The following is a 24,653-nucleotide window of genomic DNA, read 5'->3' as shown; positions in this document are numbered from 1 at the left end:
TTTATTGCTTTTATTTCCAAAATGAGATGAGGTAGGATTAACTTCCTGCCCTAAGAATCAACAACCTTCCATTTTTGTGACCGACATGGAGCACTAACAGGTTTATAATATAAATAATTTAGTACAGCTGCTACTAAATTCAAGACTGACAAAGGGTGTAATGTGAGTCATTATGTTAAGTAGCTTGATAACCTTTTGTTGGGATACACAAGACTAGAAAAGGCTTGTGTATTCCAATAAACAGTCCTAAAAGATTATCAGCTCCTGCCTGTTGAAGGTGTTACACTAATTAGTTACAATTTACAAATACAGTAACATTCAATTAGCTGAGCAACTGTAGAAAGATGTAAATGTATATCTGCTTTAACATAGAGGTTATAATATTCAAATTTACAAAGTAATGAGTATATTTCCCATTCCCCCACCAACACTTCTGCAAGTTGTATGTGACTTATGTAAACCACAGAAGCACAACAAACTTTCCACCTCATATTCGTATCTATAAAACGGAGTAGCTATTCTTAACTAATACCAGGAAAATATTCACAGCATTTAAAGAAAATATTCCAAACCAATCCACAATCATGAATCTCAGAAGGTAAAAGTCACGATCATAGCATTCAGCTGGGGATATTATATATCTATATCTATATATACACACACACATGCACATTAAGGCCACATGTAACATCAGTATGAACACTGCTGCACGTTACTTTTTGGACATATACTAATCAGTATGTGCCAGATCAAAACTGTGTTCAATACAGTTATCAGGACAGAAAAATGTGAAATTGAAGAAAGCATGAATCATGTATCTTACATGAAATACGTGTGGAAAATAAAGAATTGAGGAAGATTGCAGTTAGTATTATTTCCTTAGACTCTCCAATGCAATAAATCATAACTCTAAAAAAGGTAATTTGTGAATTAATTGTTACTTTTAAAATGAAGAATGATGTGCGAGAAGCATTTAACAAATTCTGTAAGGTTCGTTACGTAGTGCAAAACACCAAAGGAATGAGGATACAGTGAGGTATTAGCATGGGTACCACAAAGCGCAGCCCCAATCACGAGGGGTATCTCGGTAGTTGTTGCTGGTGCAGTTCAGGCCTGTATCCAGTTATCTCATCCCAACCCTTCCGACAGGTCCTGACTATCCATTCATGCTCATCATCATCTGAAAATACAGACAGGCATTTTCTTGTAAGTTGTCAGATGAAAATGGAATTTTGCCAGTATAGTTCAGGCTGCAGCAAGCAGCAATTAGATTTAAATTGACTCAATCCTTCAGACCCAAACATTTGTATTTTTTGCATGTGCAATCAGGGAAGGTTCCAATAATGCACTCTTTGTTATTTTATGACTTACAATGGGCATCATGTCAAACCACCTCCTCCTTGTTGCAGCAATTACATCTGCTAACATGCATTTTTTTTGTTGCATAGACCATTCTGCTCAGGGTAGCCATGTACTGTATTATAATAGTGGATGATAAACATATTTTGGCTTCAGCAGAACCCTGTAGGATAATTGCAGTAGGTTTTATGCCTAATTTGAATCAGTGCAGCTGCAACCTCTTCAGTAGTAACCCATGAAACAAGATGAACTGGCCTATTGTCATGAACAAGGCTTAAATCCTTCCCTGATTGTTCATAATTGGTGACGATGGCCTTAACAGCCACTTGACTAGCCTTTTCACACTCTACCTGGGTGTGTGGCCACCAAATTAAATCCCAGATGCCCAGGCTGATTCCTGCCAGCTGCATGGAAACTAACTACTTTCTCTTATTCTCCCTCGCCCTGTGACACTGGGTCAAACTCAAGAAACACATTTTATCACTTTTTAAAGCACAATTAATGCTTGTGGTTTCATTTGTACCAGCTACCAGCTAACTATAATTACCATTTAGTTTAACTGCAATTGTTTGCATACGGTAATTAATGCTTAGATACAATTGCTCTGCATATTCTCACCTTTTATATAATTTACTCTTTGAAACAGCAGTTACATTTTCCCTTTTTAACATAACACAACACTATAATCAACTGGAAATTGTTATTTGGCTGGGAATTGATCATTGGCACGATCTCAGTCTTACCATTTTAACTTTGCAAAGGAAGATATTAGTCAGTATTTTTATATATTTTTCAAACTGATAACAAGACTTTGAATATAATCATCGTGTATGATTTGCTCTTTAAATGTCATCATAAAATATAATTACAACATAAAACACACTCTTTATAATGTATAATTTTCCCAGAACAGTGTTCAAGGGCTGGACTAGTATAAAAGCAAACTTTCACTTTTCCATGAAACATTCTGTTTCATTTCATTTTATGACTTAAGTGGCAGAGAACACTACAATATTATATCCCAATACTTAGACCCGAAGTGTTAAGGCCCTCAGTCCAGTAATTTTAGTGATAAAGTAAGTACAAGTATAAAATGGTGCTCCTCCTTTATGCTCGTGTCTACGTTTTCCTCTAATATTAGCGACAAGATAAAATATGTCCTTTAGTACCTTCTGCAATATATAATGCATTTTCAATGTCTAATGCTATATTTTGTATTACTACACTGCTATTACTAGCAGACCTGAATACCTGCTCCTGCACCGTTACATTTCGAGTCACCAAGCATCTATCCTAGGAACCCCCCTTTTTCTCATCTACGTGCTGCCCCTTGGCGACATTATCGAAACACATCAGGCTCCACCCCACCACCACCCCTCTCGACCCCTCCTCTGCCTCGGATTTATCACGCTGCTTTTCTGACATCCAGTACCGAATGAGCAGAAGTTTTCTCCAGCTAAATATTGGGAAGACCGCACCACAAACTACATACCCTAGCTACAAGCTCCATCCCGCCCCCTGGTCACTGTTGGAGGCTGAAACCAGATTGTTCTTATTTGACTCTAAGGTGAGCTTCCGACCCCATACCTGCTCCATCGCCAAGACTACCTCTGTAACATCGCCTATCTCTGCCCCTGCCTCAGCTCATCTGCTGCGGAAGCCCTCATCCATGCCTTTGTTACATCTCGACTTGACTATTCCAATGCTCTCCTAACTGGCCTCCCATCTTCCACCCTCCATTAACTTGAGATTATCCAAAGCTCTGCTGTCTATATCCTAATTCGCACAAAGTCCTGTTCACCCATCACTCATGCTCACTGACCTACAGTGGCTCCCTGTCCGACAACGCCTCGATTTAAAAATTCTGATTTTGTTTTCAAATCCTTTCATGACCTCGCCCCTCCCCATCTCTAATCTCCTCCAGCCCTACAACCCACTGAGATCTCTGTGCTTCTCCAATTCTGGCCCCTTGCACATACCCGATTTTAATCGCTCCAGCATTGGTGGCTATCCCAGAATTCCTTATTCCCTCCCTGAACCTCTCCACCTCTCCACCTCTCTCTCCTCCTTTAAACCAACTTCTTTGACCAAGCATTTGGTCACCTGTCCGGATATCATCACCTTGTGTGGCTCGGTGTCAGGTTTTGTTTGATCACGCTTCTGTGAAGCACTTTGGACACTTTACTATGTTAAAAGTGCTATATAAATGTAAGTTGTTGTTGTATGAGGCAGTGCTGCAGCACTACCACTTATGATTTCATACACTATCATCTGGAAATTATTCCCCCTTTCTCTGAGTTTGGACACTGCTACAACCACGAAAGTTCATTATCGTCAGTAAAAATGAACACTTAAAAAAAATTAAACACTGGTCCGATCTGGAGGAGGGTGTAAAACAAGAGACTGCAGTATTATGGTTGGGTACATTTTATGTAAATAAGCACCAGGGTTATTTGCCAACCAGGGTCTGTGGGATAACACATAAGACACCAGCATAATATTGCACTAATTGTGCAACATTGTGCTGTTAAGTCTAGCCATGTTGTTAGGCTAACATGCTCAAATTGATGCAAAAGTGGCAATATAACTCGGGTGACAAGATGTGTGCACACATGCAGAGTATCTATGGGTATCAATGGGTAACTAACAATGTCTGCTGGCTGTGCATTGCACTATACATGTTATAGCACCTTGAGTCTCATCGCCGAGAGCATGCAGAAACCAAGCGCAGGCAGCAGAAGGAGCATGCGGCAAACCAGTCCCACCCACCCTTTCCTTCAACAACTGTCTGTCCCACCTGTGACAGGGACTGTAATTTCCATATTGGACTGTTCAGTCACCTAAGAACTCATTTTTAGAGTGGAAGCATGTCTTCCTCGATCTTGATGGGCTGCCTATGATGATGATGACATATTCTAGCCTCAGACAGCTTAAAACGGCTAGGAGTGATCACTATTTCACATTCTGTTTCTCCCCATCTATCAATACCTTATGCCTTAAAACAAGAAGAGGGAACTTTATCTGTAGAGAATGACTGAACACAGAAGCTTGCAAGAAACAACATAGCATCCCTGTTTTTGCTGCGATATTCGAAAAATGAAAACCAGCTCTTAGGTTACCAACATAGCTTATCCGGCTCTCAGATACCACTTGCAGTTATTGTGGGATTATAAGTGTTGGAATTGACACTAAGAAATATCCAAGTCATGCAGTACCAGATGTAAGTGAACTGTTAACACTTGACTAATTTAGAGAAAAACTAGTATCCCAATTAAATGGTGCAAAACAGGAATCATTGTTAAAGTGCCTTACAGTAATAAAGATCAAAAACTAGTCCTTTACAAATCGTCTCTTTTCTGCAATAAAAATAAGATAGGGTGTCAGGGAGGTCTGGCCGTATAAACAGTTTATTTCAAATGATAAGATGAAGTTCCATGGTTGAATGCTCTTTGCGTTTTCCCATTTTAGACGAATAAAGTTTGTCTAACCTTGGCAAGACGGGACACCATTTGTACAGAGAGTTTCAGGAGAAGTAAGTAAAACGCTGACATAACACAATCCATTCCACCTGAACTGTGCCTCTTGTTGTTGATGGGGTGGTATCGACAGCAACCACAGATCACCTGCTTTCTGGGACGAAGATGCATAAAGTCATCATCATCATCATAGGCAGTCCCTCGGAATCGAGGAAGACTTGCTTCCACTCCCAAAGTGAGTTCTTTGGTGGCTGAACAGTCCAATACGAGAGCCACAGACCCTGTTACAGGTGGGACAGACATTCGGCAAGGGAAGGGGTGGGTAGGGCTGGTTTGCCGCACGCTCCTTCCGCTGTCTACGCTTGACCTCTTCACATTCTTTGCGTTGAGACTCGAAGAGCTCAACGCCCTCCCGGATGCACTTTCTCCACCTCGGGCGGTCTTCGGCCAGGGTCTCCCAGGTGTCAGTGGTGACGTCGCACTTTACCAGGGAGGCTTTGAGGGTATCCTTGTAACGCTTCCGCTGCCCACCTTTGGCTCGTTTACCATGAAATAGCTCCGCATAAAGCATTTGCTTAGGGAGTCTCATATCTGGCATGCGAACTATGTGGCCTGTGTAAGGGGGAAAAGAAGCACGTGGAAAAAAAAAAAATGGGCACAAATAAGATTTAAGAATATATTACATACTCCTAGAAATCTGGAACTCTTTGAAACATCTGGGCACACAAACGCTTGTAAATTATTTCAAACACTCAGAATGGCCCCTGAGTATTAGAGAATTATCTTTGTGCATCCTTTAATTATTCGCCACATAAAGCTTTTAGGAGCTTTCAGTATTTTAATGAGAATATTCTTCAGACTTTCACTTGCACTTAAAAGTAGTCACATTCTTAAATTAGTATTCTACATTTGAAATAAACATGAAGAGTTCCATTTGTGATGGAGATGCTACATATTCGAAAATTCTGCTCTTTCCTTGTCAAGAACAAATTAAGCACAGGATTGCCAAAGGAGGGACTGTTTTACACCCTGTTTATCAGTGAAAAAAACACGTCTCTACAGAGTACATTCAAGCACATGGGTTAAAGGCCGAGAAACCTGTGCATCCTTTAAAGCCACTCCCAGACCTAAGAGAGAGACAGCAGCACTTTCTGCTAACCTATCTGGTCTTTGGAGTTGAGTAAAGCATTTCCTGAATATTTCCTACCATCTGCTTTTGCTAGCTTCAAGCCCTGGCCAGAAGCCTTGGTGTTTCCTGTCCCTTCCTGCAATGTCTACACAGAAGTAGCTCTAGGTCTGTCCCTTTTATCCCAGCCTTCTTCCTCGGTTCCTCCTGCCTGCAGCTGTTCACTTACTCTTCCTTTACAGCCCTGGCCTTCTGGCCCATACTATCTCTCTCAAGGGAACCCAGTTCCTCTGCATATTGGATACCAACTGCCTCTCAATTGTGTTTTTTTTTTCTTGAAGGAAGGTTGTTGGTAATATATATTTTTCAAAAACGCCCCTGGTGATGAATTTGACTTTTATAAACTGAGAATAAGCTCAAGGCAATTTGATGTACAAAATGAAGTCATCAATTTCTGTGCAGGCAAAATTAGAATTATACATGAAACACTGGCAGCTACTTCAGTACATGAACAAGCCAGAAGTGTCAGAGAAAAACATGCATCTTATTGGCCCAAAAAATAATTAATATTTAAAGCACAAAGACTGTTAATTCTGTCTGAACTTGCAGTAAGAAGTTGTTCAATTCTGGACTTATGAAATTGTTTTCATTCAGAAATATAATTAGATATACTTTACTATTATTCAATATACTTCAGTAATGTTTCAATGTAAAATAGTCAAAATGACTCCAAACTCGACATGTTGTGACGCTTTGTGTAAAATTTACTATTATCACAAAAATGTGGGTTATGTACAGGTGTTTATGCATTGAAGAGGTGACAAGAAACAGAGAAGCAGGTATGGGGAATTATTAAGTGACTGATGCCAGTCAAATAGACTAAAGAAAAATGTTGAATGCCACAGAGTTATTAGTAAAGAAAAGAACCAAATGACCAGTTTATATTTCAAATCTGCAGAGCAGGCGAGATGAGTTTTTAAGAAACTTACCAGCATTACGAAGAAATTCCCGGTTGTAATCAATAATTATTCTGGTTGAAGGATTATAGAAGCCGTCACCACAGTCATAATATCCATCTGGAATTGTTCTTGGAGGATCCAAGTTTGTGAGCTGGGAACGACCTTAGGCAAGTGCAGAAATATCAACAAATTACAACAACATCCACTGTATACATATATAGGATAAAAGATGGATGGCAGTGAGTTCAGCACTAATGCAATCAAGTCTAATCATGTCACAAACCACGAGAACAAAGCTTAAGTGGTTTATAAAATGTTCCCAAGTCTAAATTAGTCCTTCAATACAACTGTTATTCTTTATAATATGTTTTTTCTTTTGGGTCAATAAATATGCTGAGCATGGTACAGATGGTATGAGGCAACTGAAAGGTAGAAGCTATGTATCACAGTATAGAATACCAGTAATTCCAGTCACATATTAAGAAGTAAACTATCAGAGTAATATTTTAGTACATAAAAATACTTATTTGTCATTTATTATTTGCTCTTTGCTTTGTGAAATATGATGTAACCTTTGAAGCTCTTTTATAACATACCTGCTGGTTTCAATCCATTACATATTTCAGTGTAAAAGCGCCTGTCATAACCATCACAGTACTTCCAGTCTTCTTCATATTCTAATCCATCTGCAAATATGTAGTTACCCTAAAAGGTAAGTGTAACTAATCAATAAGTATCATCTGCAGGCTGGTAGCACTGCAGAACTGTTAAAATCAGAGCTAGATTGCCTGGAGGACATTTCTGATCAGAAAGAATAAAAGTGTGTAACATTACTTATCACACAAAGATGTTATTTGTACGACTAACAAACAGTAAAATGTGCGTGTGAACCAAGTTGAATAATTGTCACTCCCAATGATTGACAATATTCTGGTACTGTCTAAAGATATTCAAATCAGACCTCTATTACGGCTCCACTGTCCCAGGTGCCTACATATTTGCTTCCATTCGGAAAGTACAAGGTTCCTTTGCCATGAAACATGCCGTCTCTCATTCCTCCCTTGTATTTTGTTTTTGTTGGGAGGGTATACACCCCAAACCCTTCCATCCTGAGAGAAAACAGAAAAACAAAGAGTAAAGAAAGAAACAGAAAGCAGAAATAAAGAAAAGTTGTATCATTATTGGCTGGCTATTCACAATAACAAGTGGCAGTAAATGTGACAGAAGAATAACAGAGTTTCCTTCCAGTGTGATGTTGCTTGTCTCACATTCATTCAAACTGAACCATTTCTCAATAAAGTCAGGTCAAAATAGGTTGGCCTTTTTTTTCAGTTAATGCTGCTGTGATCTTGTGCAGATTCTGAAGGAGTTGCAAGCACTGGCATGATGAATGGGGTTGATTTTAACCCTATCCAGCAGCAGTTAAAATAAGAACATAAGAAATAGGAGCAGGAGTAGGCCATACGGCCCCTTGAGCCTGCTCCACCATTCAATAAGATCATGGCTGATCTGATCATGGACTCAGCTCCACTTCCCCGCCAGCTCCCCATAACCCCTTATTCCCTTATCGGCTAAGAAACTGTCTATCTCTGTCTTAAATTTATTCAATGTCCCAGCTTCCACAGCTCTCTGAGGCAGCGAATTCCACAGGTTTACAACCCTCAAAGAAAAGAAATTCCTCCTCATCTCAGTTTTAAATGAGTGGCCCCTTAATCTGAAATTATGCCCCCTAGTTCTAGTCTCCCCTATCAGTGGAAACATCCTCTCTGCATCCACCTTGTCAAGCCTCCTCATAATCTTATACATTTCGATAAGATCACCTCTCATTCTTCTGAATTCCAATGAGTAGAGGCCCAACCTACTCAACCTTTCCTCATAAGTCAACCCCCCTCATCTCCGGAATCAACGTAGTAAACCTTCTCTGAATTGCTTTCAAAGCAAGTATATCCTTTCGTAAATATGGAAACCAAAACTGCACGCAGTATTCCAGGTGTGGCCTCACCAATACCCTGTATAGCTGTAGCAAGACTTCCCTCCTTTTATACTCCAACCCCTTTGCAATAAAGGCCAAGATTCCATTGGCCTTCCTGATCACTTGCTGTACCTGCATACTATCCTTTTGTGTTTAATGCATAAGTACCCACAGGTTCTGCTGTACTGCGGCAATCTTTCTCCATTTAAATAATAACTTGCTCTTTGATTTTTTTCTGCCAAAATGCATGACCTCACACTTTCCAACATTATACTCCATCTGCCAAATTTTTGCCCACTCACTTAGCCTGTCTATGTCCTTTTGCAGATTTTGTGTCCTCCTCACACATTGCTTTTCCTCCCATCTTTGTATCGTCAGCTGATCCTCTACCTCAACTCCCCTTTCCCCCACAATCCCCATATCCCTTGATTCCCTTCATATCCAAAAATCCATCGATCTCTGTCTTGAATATACTCAACGACTGAGCCTCCACAGCCCTCTGGGGTAGAGAGTTCCAAAGATTCACCACCCTCTGGGTGAAGAAGTTTCTCCTCATCTCAGTCCTAAATGGCTGACCCCTTATTCTGAGACTGTGACCCCTGGTTGTGGACTCCTCAGCCAGAGGAAACATCCTCCCTGCATCTACCCTGTCAAGCCCTGTAAGAATTTTGTATGTTTCAATGAAATCACCTCTCATTCTTCTAAACTCTGGAGAACATAGCCTTAGTCTACTCAATCTCTCCTCATAAGACAATCCCCCCATCCCAGGAATCAGTCTGGTAAACCTTCGTTGCACTCCCTCAATGGCAAGTATATCCTTCCTGAGGTAAGGAGACCAAAACTGCACACAGTAGTCCAGGTGCTGTCTCACCAGGGCCCTATATAATTGCAGTAAGGCGTCTTTACTCTTATACTCAAATCCTCGTAATAAAGGCCAACATACCATTTGCTTTCTTAATTGCTTGCTGTACCTGCATGTTAACTTTCAGTGATTAGTGTACAAGGACACCCAGGTCCCTCCGAACACCAACACCTAGCTTCCCACCAGATAAACTCTGGTCAGAGGACGATCAGAAACAGAAGAGGCCTTTTGTGGAGCCAAGAGAAGCAGGAGTGATCCTCCAAGTCCCACAAGGAACGCTTAGGCCTCCCCTGCCCTGCACACCCTCCTTCCTTACTCTGAGACTCCACTCTGGAAACCACCGAGTGCCAGCGGGCAGCCAAAGGCTGCCCAAATTTACTCAGACCAACAGGCAGATAGGTGGCCAGCATCATGTTAATGAGGCCTGTTCGTTAAAATCACTGCAGCCTCATTCTGCCACGGGCAGGCAGGGGCATAACTGAAGCCAGTTGGTTCCTGCCAGAAACCTATTGCCGGAGGTTTCATTAGTGCAGCGATTATCACGTTCGCTTTGCACGCTAAAGGTCCCCGGTTCGATCCCGGGCAGGAAAATTATGGGGGCCATCAGCCGGTCCAGGCAGCGGGCGGTCATTCAGCCTGACTGCCTGCCTCTCTTCCGCGGTTACATCTGAGCCAGGGTATCCCTGGAGATGGAGCACGCGGCGGCCACCAGTACGCTCGCGGCCTTCCGCGAGAGGTGGGCACCGGAGGGACTGGAGTGCATCATCACCCACGGCAACCAATCTTAATTTGATTTTAAATGTCTAAAGTTTAATTTGTTTATTGTGCTGGTTTTAGTGCCCCCCTCCACCACCTTTTAACCAGGGGCACTTGTATAATTTGTGTTTTTAGTGCCCTAAACCCCCCCCCCAAAAAAAACATGGGGGCACTTGTTTGAAAGTCTTTGGTGTGCTAAAGGGATCAAGGGGTATAGAGAGAAAGCAGGAAAGGGGTACTGAGTTGATGATCAGCCATGATCTTATTGAATGGTGGTGCAGGCTCGAAGGGCCGAATGGCCTACTCCTGCACCTATTTTCTATGTTTCTATGTGTCCCGTACCCCCCTTTAATCAGAGGACATTTGATTCAATTGTTTTCTACAAAAATAGTTGCCAGTTAAATATCCTCCCCTCGCCGCCCCCCACAATATATACTCTCCTTTCACCTCTGTGTTTGAATCCATCCCAAACGAATGGATTGGAAGTCTTTTTTCCAAAGCTGTAAAACTCCTGTGACGCAGTCTCAGCCCTGTTTCTAGTGGGTGTGGGCTCACAGTACAAACCTGCCCACAACTTCCTACGGGCTCCTTATATCAAGCAAGGGCTAAAACGTTTAGGTGTGAATTATGGAAAATGTGCACTGGTGAAGAAGGGGGTGCTTTCTGAGTTGGGGTTGAGGCACATTGGCTAGTATTTTCAGATTCTGCCCTAACCCCAACAGACCTTGTGAGGTCAGGTTGATTCTAATAATTCAGGCCAGCTCCTGGTGGCACTTCTGTCCCCACCAGGGTGCCAGTATCAGGTGGTGGACAGGAGAGGGTGGAGATTCCTATGCTGGTCACAGAAAATTAATATTTTTTTTTTAAATCCTTTAAAAAAATCTCCATGACCAGAGTGCATTTAAAAACTCTGCATTCCTACTGGGCAGTCTTATTAAGGTGTTAATGTATCAGATAACATATTCTGTCATTAATGTTTAATTTGAATATGCCTGCCCAAATAAGGGTGTATTCAGCATCTGGCAGAATGACTCCCCGCCATATTTTCTTCACTCACCCACCCAGAAAGCGACATAAAAATGGCAGTAAATGTTTCAAAATTCCAGGCCATTGTTAATTTCCATTAATGTTCATCTGGCTAAGTTACATCAGCCCTAGCATTCTGACATCCCTTTCTTTGATGAACACAAAAGGTTGTGTATGTGAAAAGTTAAATAAATGGAAAATTATTTTAAACACTATTATCAAAATATCAAAAATATTTGGTCTGAATTATCCAGGCTAACAGTGCTCACTGTTATTTACGTGGATTTGAGACACCAACTTCTGGCAACCACACACGGAAATCAAGAAATTGGTCGAGATGCCCTGCTCCTCCAAAAACTGCACGAGAATGGTATTTCACTGTCTGAGTCACCATTCAAATACATTGAACGTCGTGAAGTTCCTGTACTTGCCTCATAGATACGGACTAAACTCACCAGAAAAAGTTAGGCCTTGTCCATTCCAGTGTACAACAGTGTGGTAAGTCTTCATTATTGCCAAACAACCTCTTTGGCACTGAAAATTAACTTTTACAAGTGTGGAGTCTCATTCCTACAGATTTTAAATTATGGTTGGAGATTTTAAAAAGATTTTCTTACTGTCTCTTAATTCAATCTTTCTTTCCCTCTCTTTATTTTGCTTTATGTACCTGATTTGGCATTGAATTCAATATTCTAACTGGCAATTCCTGGTTCAGTCTCTACATTGCTTATTAACGATTCTCCAATCTGACTGGTTAAGGAGATACATAGTTGCTTGCTCTGTTCACACAGGTCCCAGATGCCCTGTTGAAAATGCTGCATTTTTTGAACAGGAACTTCAGTACAAATCCCATAGAAAGTCTATGGACTGGTGCCGTTCGTTTACCGCTGACCGCAAAATCCACCCCAATAAGTGGGAGCTGACAATAAATTGTTTACACTGGATTTTTACTCACTATCAGAAACATTAAAAGGATGAAATATGCACCCCAGACAGATGCACTCCTTTCAGTGGATTCTTTGTCAACCCAATTCTTATTGCCAAATAAAATGTTGACCTTTTTAATTATGTTGATTCCATATCATACACAACACATCCTAGTACGTTGTGCTTCATCAGTGAATCCTAAGCTAGGTGATGTGCTTTAAAAATCAAGAAGAGAAAATAGTGAATTCAGACAGAACTATTCCACACAAAGGCCAAGATATATTTGGGATTAGTTGCCAATAAGGTCTTTGAAGAAAAAGTGTGTGGATTCAAGAGACAACTGGATATGTTTCTAGGGAAAGAGGGGATTGAGGGATATCACGGAAAGGTCAACCACAAAAGGTCAGTCCCAAGTTCAAATATTCTTTTCATGTTACCAAAATTTACCACGTTCACAAACATAGAAAATAAGGAAAAAGATTGTCAGCAAGATTCAAATCTAACACATCACTAGCTTTTGTAATGCCCTTTATTTTATACAGTGGGTGAAAGATCGGTGTAGACATAGTTTTCATCAGTAGATGTCTCTGGTGCAATTGAGAAATAGTAATTTACTGTGCAGCATTTTTAAATAGTGCTAATGACATCTAGAGGGTGAAATTCCTCTTTTACCAGAAAACAAAAACACATCTGTTTTTCTTGGTAAGTAACAAACTGCAAACAAAATTGTATTCTCAGAAATCATGCTTCAAAGCTCCACGCACTGCAACTTCGCAAGTCATTACCCATGGACAAAAATAGGCATTCTCCTGGCTTTCATTAGAAGAGCAATCTCGGGCCCTTCATGGCAGAAAGTAGGTATTGCACTAATAATTTTTATTGAGCATGACCTGTATTGTTGAACGGTGTTAACGTCAGCATGCAAGAACTTCACTAGTAAAAGTGAATGAGAAAGTGTGAAGAAATCTGCATGCTACTAAAAAAAGGGTGGAGACTTGTGCAGGGCTGTAATAAACTCTCTGGGTTCAAGTGACTGTATAAATCACTCGATTTATTTTTTGTGGTTTATAATTAATTACATCTGAACCTCCTAAAATGCGACAGGCTTGAACTCACTCTCAGCTATGTGCTGGCTATATAATCAAGATGGTTTCTTATTTGCTGCAGTGGGATTGAGCAACAGTTCAGTAATGTTGTGAAAACAGTGCTTCAAGACAACTCATTCTAATTCTTTTTAACTTGTATTTTCAAGAGTTTGCATTAATATATATTTTGTGAAGCAATGCTATAATTAAGCCTTGCAGAGCATTGATTTGGGATCAGCATTTAACAACAATACGTGCGTATAATGCATTTATTCTACAAGTTTAGAAAATATTAGCCGAGAGATTACTGTTGTTGGGATTTGAGTATCAACACTTAATGCATTTGCATGACATTTAGCTAATATGACGGAGGCATTAATCTGTTTAAGAAAGGCTTTAGCCCATTTATTTTAAACTAGTAGATGAAGGGGTGTCTTACAAGCATTTTAAAGCATGTGCATTCTATTTAACATTTTAATCACATAAAATGGAATTATGTGCAGCAAGTCTAGCCTTTTGCTGTGTACGGAGTTTGTGAATGCGCAAAGGTCTGAATGGTCATTCATGCATGAAATTCAGATAAATATCATCACACAGCAAGCTGTTTGAAAGGAGTAAAACTGGAGCTGCAGCCTGACGAGAGGGAAGCCCTGAGGGTAAAATCTATAGGGTGGATTTCCAACAAGGCATGGATGATTTAATCTGTAAGCTGAAAGATGTTTTATGTGTTTGCAATGATAGAAAACTTATTTTTACTACTATATTCACAGGTACTGACAAAGCAAGATGGCAGCTGAAAGCAGTTTCAAAACATATTTTGAGTGATTTAATTTCTTCACTTTCTCCTTCTTGCCAATTATTTGTTGGTAGATTTCCACTTATTGGTAATTTTCCTACTTGCCTTCATACTAGCATCATTCATTTAACAGTGATTTGTTTTCATGTGTTGCTTTTTTATGAATGACACTTGATCCAATCAAAAAAGTATGCTGGGCTGTATGACATGAACTTTGCTTATATGATATTCTGGGGAATATTCTAATGAGGAACAGGAGGAAGCAAGTATGCAGTGCTGGAACCACAAGCACATGAAGTGCATCATCACCCCCGGCAATAAAGTTTTAATTTGATTTGTTTAATGTCCAAAGTTTATTTTGTGAATTTGTCGGTTCTAGTGCCCCCTTTTAAGGGGGGGCACTTAATTTATAGTTTTATTTAAAATAGTTGGGACACAAGCACAATCATTAATTCTTTCAATGCCTGAACATTTGTTTGTTATGCCAAAGGAATGTAAACTAACTATTTTCCTTCTGAGATGGGCAGGAAATTAGTGGGCTACAACTGATCAAGGACTAATTGGAGTGTCAGCTGTGGCTCAGTGGGTAGCACTCTCTAGGTGGGAGGGGCTAGGAGCGAGCAGGTACTGCTGATTACTGCAGGAGCTGGAGTGAGTTTGTAAAAAGTTGATGGTGGATTTTTTTTTTTCAAATTTTAGGGCCTTTTTGGCTCATAGACATTGGCCAGATGGCTGCTGAGAGGCCCCACAGAGGATAATGCTCCCAATATGAATTTAACCAGGGGAGAGAATGTCTTGAGAAGGGAAAATAAAAGGCCCAAAGATTTGGGCCGGGACCCCAGGAGGTTTGGAAAAGAAAACACAGTGGTGGTTCACTGCCAGAATAAGGAAATGTGAGCTTGGGATATGATACAGGCAGTACATGAGGACTGCGGTGAGGGAAGTTGCTTTGCTTACCGACCAAAGCCGAATGTTGGATTCGAAGTGACGGTCAATGGCGAGAGGAGGTGGAAAGACTTTTACTGAGCCTGAAGTTTGATGATAAGTTCTTGAATGTATCTTTGTTGTATTCCGAAGAGATGGTGGTTTCATTCTTAAACCTGCCGGTTTATGTTCAGAACGATGTGCTAATAAAAAAATTGAACTCATGGGACATTAAACTTTGCTCAGTAATAAAGAGGAGATACGATCCTGGAACACGGGTAGCTGACGGAACCAGTTATGTAAAAGTGCGATTCCCAGAGGGGGGTGAAGTCATTACCCTACAGTATGAAATTCAAGACAATTGAAGGAGTGCAGTACTTCCAGGTTCTGCATGATAACCAGGTGAAGGTTTGCTATTACTGTATTGGACAAAACCATCTAGTAAGAAGCTGTCCAGATCTGTACTGTTATAACTGTGGCAAGTCTGGACACATTGCTTGGAACTGCAAGGCAGAGAGCTGTGCGGTTTGTCACAAAGGCCCCACCCGCTGTGAGTGTAAGGCAGAAGGAAGCTCCTTGAGCGACGAGGAGCTAGGAGAAGGAGCAGGAAGTGTGAGTGGAGTGGCCAGAAGAACAGAGCAGGCAGAGGACACAGCCGCCGAACGGAATGAGTAAAGAGAGCAAGAGGCAGAAAATTGCGGAGCAGTAAACAGGATAGAGATGGTGGAAAACACACCAAGTATGGTGAAAAAGGACAAAGTCAGCGGAGGACATCACTGATCAGGGACAGGGTCGAGCCATAATATGGCTCTCCTTCAGGTGTCCATGGGGGGAGCAGAGGCAGGTGTGGGGTAAGTGTAAGTGCTCCAAAGAGAGATGGGGAGTTGTACATCTTGAGAAGCAGGAGGAGGCAAGACCAGGAGAGGGTGCAAGAGGCAGGAGCCTTAAAGGGGCAGCAGGATGGGAGCGGGGAGACAAAGACTCCAAAAGGGAGCAAGATAGGTGGAGACGCACCATTGTCCCAGAGAGAGAAGAAACGGGGAGCAAGGGTCAGCGGTGGAGGTGAGGCCAAAGGGAGTGGCACTGTTGGAGAAACCAGGTTAGTAGGAGGACTCTCTAAGGGAGATTTTGTATCTGACGGGGAACAGGGATGGGAGATTACTGAAGAGCTAGAGAGTGAGAAGTCAGAGGAGGAAGGAGACATGGAATTAAGTGGTGGGGAGCATCATGTGGAAAGGGAAAGAGTGAGGGGCAGAAGGAGGGAGAAGGGGCAGTTCCGGGGCCTAAATTTAATGTAAGGAAGAGACTGAAGTTCAAACAGGAGGTGAAAAAGAGCCAGAGGCCGCATGAGAAAGCAACAGCTGCCCAAAAGGTTAGGAAGGAGCACGGGAGGAGGGAAGAGCCAGAAATGTAATAATGATGGGGGTATTATCAGGCACCTTTCTTTTAATAGGAGCAATGATTACATTGGTCTCGGTTAATGTGAACGGACTGAGGGGGGAGAAGAAATTGCAGTAGTTGAAGTGTTTTAAAGGCACTGACCTGTTGTGTCTGCATGAAACCTTTTGGGATAGAAACATAGAAAATAGGTGCAGGAGCAGGCCATTCAGCCCTTCTAGCCTGCACCGCCATTTAATGAGTTCATGGCTGAACATGAAACTTCAGTACCCCCTTCCTGCTTTCTCGCCATACCCCTTGATCCCCCGAGTAGTAAGGACTTCATCTAACTCCCTTTTGAATATATTTAGTGAATTGGCCTCAACTACTCTCTGTGGTAGAGAATTCCACAGGTTCACCACTCTCTGGGTGAAGAAGTCTCTCCTCATCTCGGTCCTAAATGGCTTACCCCTTATCCTTAGACTGTGACCCCTGGTTCTGGACTTCCCCAACATCGGGAACATTCTTCCTGCATCTAACCTGTCTAAACCCGTCAGAATTTTAAACGTTTCTATGAGGTCCCCTCTCGTTCTTCTGAACTCCAGTGAATACAAGCCCAGTTGATCCAGTCTTTCTTGATAGGTCAGTCCCACCATCCTGGGAATCAGTCTGGTGAATCTTCGCTGCACTCCCTCAATAGCAAGAATGTCCTTCCTCAAGTTAGGAGACCAAAACTGTACACAATACTCCAGGTGTGGCCTCACCAAGGCCCTGTACAACTGCAGCAACACCTCCCTGCCCCTGTACTCAAATTCCCTCGCTATGAAGGCCAACATGCCATTTGCTTTCTTAACCGCCTGCTGTACCTGCATGCCAACCTTCAATGACTGATGTACCATGACACCCAGGTCTCGTTGCACCTTCCCTTTTCCTAATCTGTCACCATTCAGATAATAGTCTGTCTCTCTGTTTTTACCACCAAAGTGGATAACCTCACATTTATCCACATTATACTTCATCTGCCATGCATTTGCCCACTCACCTAACCTATCCAAGTCACTCTGCAGCCTCATAGCATCCTCCACGCAGCTCACACTGCCACCCAACTTAGTGTCATCCGCAAATTTGGAGATACTACATTTAATCCCCTCGTCTAAATCATTAATGTACAATGTAAACAGCTGGGGCCCCAGCACAGAACCTTGCGGTACCCCACTAGTCACTGCCTGCCATTCTGAAAAGTACCCATTTACTCCTACTCTTTGCTTCCTGTCTGACAACCAGTTCTCAATCCACATCAGCAAACTACCCCCAATCCCATGTGCTTTAACTTTGCACATTAATCTCTTGTGTGGGACCTTGTCGAAAGCCTTCTGAAAGTCCAAATATACCACATCAACTGGTTCTCCTTTGTCCACTTTACTGGAAACATCCTCAAAAAATTCCAGCAGATTTGTCAAGCATGATTTCCCTTTCACAAATCCATGCTGACTTGGACCTATCATGTCACCATTTTCCAAATGCGCTGCTATGACATCCTTAATAATTGATTCCATCATTTTACCCACTACTGAGGTCAGGCTGACCGGTCTATAATTCCCTGTTTTCTCTCTCCCTCCTTTTTTAAAAAGTGGGGTTACATTGGCTACCCTCCACTCCATAGGAACTGATCCAGAGTCAATGGAATGTTGGAAAATGACTGTCAATGCATCCGCTATTTCCAAGGCCACCTCCTTAAGTACTCTGGGATACAGTCCATCAGGCCCTGGGGATTTATCGGCCTTCAATCCCATCAATTTCCCCAACACAATTTCCCGACTAATAAAGATTTCCCTCAGTTCCTCCTCCTTACTAGACCCTCTGACCCCTTTTATATCCGGAAGGTTGTTTGTGTCCTCCTTAGTGAATATCGAACCAAAGTACTTGTTCAATTGGTCTGCCATTTCTTTGTTCCCCGTTATGACTTCCCCTGATTCTGACTGCAGGGGACCCACGTTTGTCTTTACTAACCTTTTTCTCTTTACATACCTATAAAAACTTTTGCAATCCGCCTTAATGTTCCCTGCAAGCTTCTTCTCGTACTCCATTTTCCCTGCCCTAATCAAACCCTTTGTCCTCCTCTGCTGAGTTCTAAATTTCTCCCAGTCCCCAGGATCGCTGCTATTTCTGGCCAATTTGTATGCCACTTCCTTGGCTTTAATACTATCCCTGATTTCCCTTGATAGCCACGGTTGAGCCACCTTCCCTTTTTTATTTTTACGCCAGACAGGAATGTACAATTGTTGTAATTCATCCATGCGGTCTCTAAATGTCTGCCATTGCCCATCCACAGTCAACCCCTTAAGTATCATTCGCCAATCTATCCTAGCCAATTCACGCCTCATACCTTCAAAGTTACCCTTCTTTAAGTTCTGGACCATGGTCTCTGAATTAACTGTTTCATTCTCCATCCTAATGCAGAATTCCACCATATTATGGTCACTCTTCCCCAAGGGGCCTCGCACAATGAGATTGCTAATTAGTCCTCTCTCATTACACAACACCCAGTCTAAGATGGCCTCCCCCCTAGTTGGTTCCTCGACATACTGGTCTAGAAAACCATCCCTTATGCACTCCAGGAAATCCTCCTCCACCATATTGCTTCCAATTTGGCTAGCCCAATCTATGTGCATATTAAAGTCACCCATTATAACTGCTGCACCTTTATTGCATGCACTCCTAATTTCCTGTTTGATGCCCTCCCCAACATCACTACTACTGTTTGGAGGTCTGTACACAACTCCCACTAATGTTTTTTGCCCTTTGGTGTTCTGCAGCTCTACCCATATAGATTCCACATCGTCCAAGCTAATGTCTTTCCTAACTATTGCATTAATCTCCTCTTTAACCAGCAATGCTACCCACCTCCTTTTCCTTTTATTCTATCCTTCCTGAATGTTGAATACCCCTGGATGTTGAGTTCCCAGCCCTGATCATCCTGGAGCCACGTCTCTGTAATCCCAATCACATCATATTTGTTAACATCTATTTGCACATCTATATGATGAGGAGATCCTAGAAAGAGTTTGGAAGGATTGGAAGGGAGAAGTGTTTGCAAGTTTCGCAAATAATAACCATAGAGGCGTGGCTGTTTTAGTGAGTTTGTCCATAAGAGAGCATTGCATTGGTGGACGAGGACACTGAGGGAAGATTTTTACAGCTAAAGGTACAAATGGATGCATTGAATTGTGATCTCTTTAATATCTATGCGCCGAATGACCATTGCAAGTGTTGTGAGTTTTTTCGGTGGCTATTCACAGAAGTGGCAGAGGCAGAAAAAATCCTTATATAGCGGGGGATTTTAATGTATTTTTTTATCTCGGATGGACATTTCAGTCCAGATGACCTTAATGGATGATAACTCCAAAGAGATGATTGTAAAAATTATAAATTTAAATTTGACTTATGGAGGGGTCGGAACTCCATTAAAAGAGTTCTCCAGAAGAGGTTGTGCGAGTGATGTTTTAAAACCGAGCCGAATATATTTTATGTTCGTGCGGGAAGGGTTAAGTTCTGAGGTGATGGAGATTTATTATAAAAAAGTATTTTTTAGTGACCACTCAGCTTTGGTTCTTAAAATTAGGAACAGCAGAGTTAAGATCGGTCCAAGCGTGTGAATTTTAAACAATCAGTACCCGAAAGAAATTGCTTTTAAAAGAAGGGATTTTAAATAAAATAAAGAATGCTCAGAAGGAACCTTTATTCTTGAAAGAAAAAAAGAATTTGGTGGAACAATTTCAAATATTAGGTAAAAGTTTTTTCGGTACGTTATGGGGCAGAAAGAGCAACAGCTAACTGGCATCAAGAAGAGAATATAAACAGAAGGTTTACCGATATCTGTAAAGCAGCTGATGGAGGGGATAAGGGAGCAGAGACTAAGTGGAAGGTTTTAAAGGAAGAGTGGGAATTATTGCAAGCTGAAAAATGCAAGGAGCCATTCTCCGCGCAAAGGCTAAAGATGCATTGGAGGGAGAAAGACGCACTAGATATTTTCTAGAGCATGAGAAGTTGTGACAAAGGTTATCATTAATTGGAGAGTTGATGGTTGGGGAAAGATCATTAATGAAAGTGGGGTGATTATGGAGGAGGCTAGTAGCTTTTATCAAGAGTTATATACAAAAGAAGACATTTCCAAATTGGCGATGGAGAAGGTTAGTGCTTTTATTAAAGAGGATTTAATGGAGGATGAGCAAAGCATGTGTGACAAAGAAATAGGATTAGCAGAAATAAAAGTATCAATAAGTGGAATGAAGGGGGCGGGGGGAAGCCCATAGTCTGATGGACTAAGTGCAGAACTTTATAAAGAATTTTTAGAGATTTTAAGTCCATTGGTCTTAAGAGGTTTTTAAGGAAATTAAAACTGAGGGAAGCCTGGCCCCATCTGTGAGGAGAGGTATCATAAGCTTAGCTTATAAAAATAAAGGGGATAGAAGGGATCTGAAGAATTGGAGGCCTATCACATTATTAAATGTGGATTATAAGATCTTGGCGAGGGTTATGGCAAATCGTATGAAGGAGGTGATGCCGCAGATAGTTTCGCCTCTCAGTCCTATGGAGTCATAGGCCGGGACATCGCTGACTCTGTGGTCTCAATCCGAGATGCGATAGAGTTCATGGAAGAGAGTGGGAGGGAAGCTTATGTGCTAAAGATGGATCAAGAGAAAGCCTTTGATAGAGTCTCATGAGTTTTTATTGATGGTTTTGGAAGCATTTGGTTTTGGGGAAAATTTCATTGAGTGAATAAGGATTTTTTATTCAAACACATTTAGCTGTGTTAAATGTAATGGTTTTTTATCCAAGTATTTTCCAATACAGAGATCAGTGAGACAGGGTTGTCCCCTGTCCCCATTGTTGTACACATTGGTAACAGAATCATTAGGTTACATGATGCGAAAGGAACAAGGCGTAGTCGGGATTGCGGTTCCCAGTTCCGGGCAGGGGTCGGTGATACACCAATATGCAGATGATACAACCTTAACGTTGAGAGATGCGGACTCAGTGAGGAAAGCTATGGGAGTAGTGGAGGAGTATTGTAGAGTTTCAGGAGCCAGAGTAAATTATTTTAAGTCCCAATGCCTGGTTGTGGGAAGGAGTATGAGGGAGTGGTTGGAGGAAAGCCCTTTTAAGATGGTGGAGGAGGATTTAGAAGTGCTAGGGGTGCATATGGGATGCAAGAAGGATAGGGATGAAGTGGATCGACTAAATTGGGAACCAACGGTTATGAAAATTAAAAATCTTTTGAGAAGACGGGAAAAAAAGTGGTTGAAAGTGCAAGGAAGGGTGTCAGCTCTCCTGCTATCTAAACTATGGTACTTATTAACTGTGGAGGATATTCGTGAGTGGGTGGAAAAGTCTATCCGAGAGGCTTGTGTAAAGTTTTTATGGGAAGGGAAACCAGCCTTGGTTGCTTACAATACCATCATTGGACAGCGAAATCAGGGAGGATACAATTTCCCAGATATTGATTTGAAGAACAAATCCTTTAGAATTAAATGGGTGAAGAGATTTCTTCAGAAGTCAAATAGAAGTTTTTGAAAGAGTTGTTTCCAGCATTTTTTTTTAAATTAAGTGGGATAGGAGGACAGGGAATATTTTATATGGAATACAACAATATGTTTTTGAAATCGATTAAACTTCTCCCTAGGTTTTATAAAGGGATTGTAGACACTTGGGCCCAATTTTTTAAAAGTGTGCAGTTTATGCCCAAAGGTGCTGAGGAATTTAAGAACAGCTCTTATTTTTGAACAGGTCGATCAACATTGAAGGAGAGGTATTATTTGATCAAGCTTTTATAAAAGCTGATATTATATATGTGAAAGATGTATTATATGAGGTACTTCCAGGTTGGTTGCCGGAAGCGGTAGTTATGGTTTTGGAGGAGGATCAGGAGATAGAGGGAAAAGCAATTAAGATCATGATTGAGAAGATTGTGAGGGCAATGCCACAGGATTGGATGGAAGAAATAAATACGCAAATCTCCAAAAGGAGGGATAATGAGTCCCACTTTTCCATGCTTTCTGCTGGAGAAAAGGGAGGATTTGGTCCAATTTGACAACTGTAATACTCGAGATTTCTATGGGGTATTTAGAGAATGGAGATTTAAGACATCTGCTGGTCAGGAGTTTTGGCAGAATATATATCTACAACTGGACTTCAACAGGATTTGGAAGGGAGTGTGAGCGAATTTTAAATATCCAGAGTGGATTGAACTGGATTTCAAATTGGATTTTTACCATAATAGTCTTATGTAAGATTGGGCGAGTAGAGGTGGCAACTTGCCCAGTGTGTGGGACGCAGGATGAGACTCTGTCCCATTTGCTGGTGTTATGTCCGTAGTTAAAGTATTTTAAGTACTATTTGACAGTTGTGTGAGGTTTTCTTGCTAGGTGGGGACCGAAAGAGCAAGAATAGGAATCCGGTGGGACTCAATTTTGAGATGGGGATTGCAAGAGTGTCTGCCCGAGTCTAGCGGAGCGGCAATTAATTTAATGTTCAGTTTGGCTAGATTTATGATTCTGCAAAGGAATGCTCTTTTTTTTAAAAAAGGGAAGGAGAATAAATCTAAGAGTATTTTTAAATATAAACTAAAAGATCATTATAAGGCTCTGTGGATGTTTTATTCAGAAAATAATTTAAAGATAGCATTTTATAATCAATTTGTAAAGTACAATAGATTATTATATTACAGGGAACAAATTAAGCTTCAGGTTTTAATGTTAATTAAACAGGTTTGATGCAGGAAGAATGTTCCCGATGTTGGGGAAGTCAAGAACCAGGGGTCACAGTCTAAGGATAAGGGGTAAGCCATCTAGGACCGAGATGAGGAGAAACTTCTTCACTTGGAGAATTGTGAATCTGTGGAATTCTCTACCACAGAAAGTTGTTGAGGCCAGTTCGTTAGATATATTCAAAGGGGAGTTAGATGTGGCCCTTATGACTAAAGGGCTCAAGGGGTATGGAGAGAAGGCAGGAAAGGGGTACTGAAATTGCATGATCAGCCATGATCTTATTTGTAGTGAAAGAGTCAGACTGAACACTGCGAGCTCAAAGTAATGTGTGACCTTAGTCTTTTATTGCAGGTCTCCAGAGTGCCTCTCCAACCTGTGACTTGCTCCCAAGGGATTATGGGATCCCTTGGGGACCCTGGGGAATGAGCGCTCTGGTGGCTGTACAGAGTATATACACAAGTCCAGTTACATAACAATATTGCAGGCTCGAAGGGCCGAATGGCCTGCACCTATTTTCTATTATATGTTACAGGAAACAAATTAAACTTCAGGCTTTAATGTTAATAGATGTTAGCGACTACACTTCATGGAAGTACTTCATTGGCTGTAAAGCGCTTTGGGACAGACGTCCGGTGGTCGTGAAAGGTGTTACATAAATGCAAATCTTTTATTTTTTTTGCTTTCTGAAGTGTTGTGTTGGGATGTTGCGGCGTAGTGGCAGGACTTTGTGTTTAAATAACGGCCTGTCTCTGCACTTGAGGCTGTCGATGATGTCTCTCCCTCTCCCTCTCCCTCCGGCCCCAGCGCGTCTCGTTGCTCGCAAATAAAGCGGACATTTCAAGCCAGGCCATTTGCCTACCTGCCATTGTGGTAGTCCCCGTCGTATCTGCTGCCCGTGTAATCCATGGTCGCGCTCGCTCGCTCTCTCTCTCTCACACACACACACACACACAAACAGAGCCCGAGGCCCCAGGCCCACCTCAAGACACAATAATGTCACCCTGGCAACGCCCTTTGACTCCCCACCACCCTGCGCAAAAAAAACTTCTCAGTATTTACGCGCAATTAATATTTTAAACGCACACATATATTCAAATAAAACGAAAGCTGAAGGTGGAAGTTAAAACAAATTTGATATTGAAAATTAGCTCGGCTGCGAGGCAACCAAGCTGATATTGACTGTCCGCTCACTCTACGCAGGGGTCCTCCCACTATTCATCGGGGACTTGGCCTGGAGGGTG

General features: G+C 41.6%; 1 protein-coding gene across 1 annotated transcript; it reads right to left on the bottom strand.

The window, feature by feature from the left end:
- morn5 (MORN repeat containing 5) lies at nucleotides 1-24,468 on the bottom strand. Its single transcript, XM_070863401.1, has 5 exons — nucleotides 24,272-24,468; nucleotides 7,882-8,029; nucleotides 7,517-7,625; nucleotides 6,951-7,082; nucleotides 1-1,180 (listed from the first exon to the last, which is right to left on the bottom strand). Exons 1-5 carry the CDS (start codon nucleotides 24,316-24,318, stop codon nucleotides 1,071-1,073), a joined length of 546 nt encoding a protein of 181 aa, XP_070719502.1. The 5' UTR covers nucleotides 24,319-24,468; the 3' UTR covers nucleotides 1-1,070.
- Between the last annotated feature and the right edge of the window lie 185 nt (nucleotides 24,469-24,653).

This window comes from Pristiophorus japonicus, chromosome 20 (genome assembly GCF_044704955.1).
Source record: "Pristiophorus japonicus isolate sPriJap1 chromosome 20, sPriJap1.hap1, whole genome shotgun sequence".
NCBI lineage: Eukaryota > Metazoa > Chordata > Chondrichthyes > Pristiophoridae > Pristiophorus > Pristiophorus japonicus.
The sequence above is the reverse complement of the archived record's forward strand: the minus strand, read 5'-3'. Positions and strand labels throughout refer to the sequence as shown.

What these genes read in the sequence shown, in the direction of transcription:
- morn5 (XM_070863401.1), bottom strand. Translation starts at nt 24,318, where the DNA reads ATGGATTACACGGGCAGCAGATACGACGGGGACTACCACAATGGCAG. An exon ending in GGGGACTACCACAATGGCAG is followed by an intron (nt 8,030 to 24,271) that starts GTAGGCAAATGG and finishes GTTTTCTCTCAG; the next exon opens with GATGGAAGGGTTTGGGGTGT. An exon ending in ACAGTGGAGCCGTAATAGAG is followed by an intron (nt 7,626 to 7,881) that starts GTCTGATTTGAA and finishes CTTACCTTTTAG; the next exon opens with GGTAACTACATATTTGCAGA.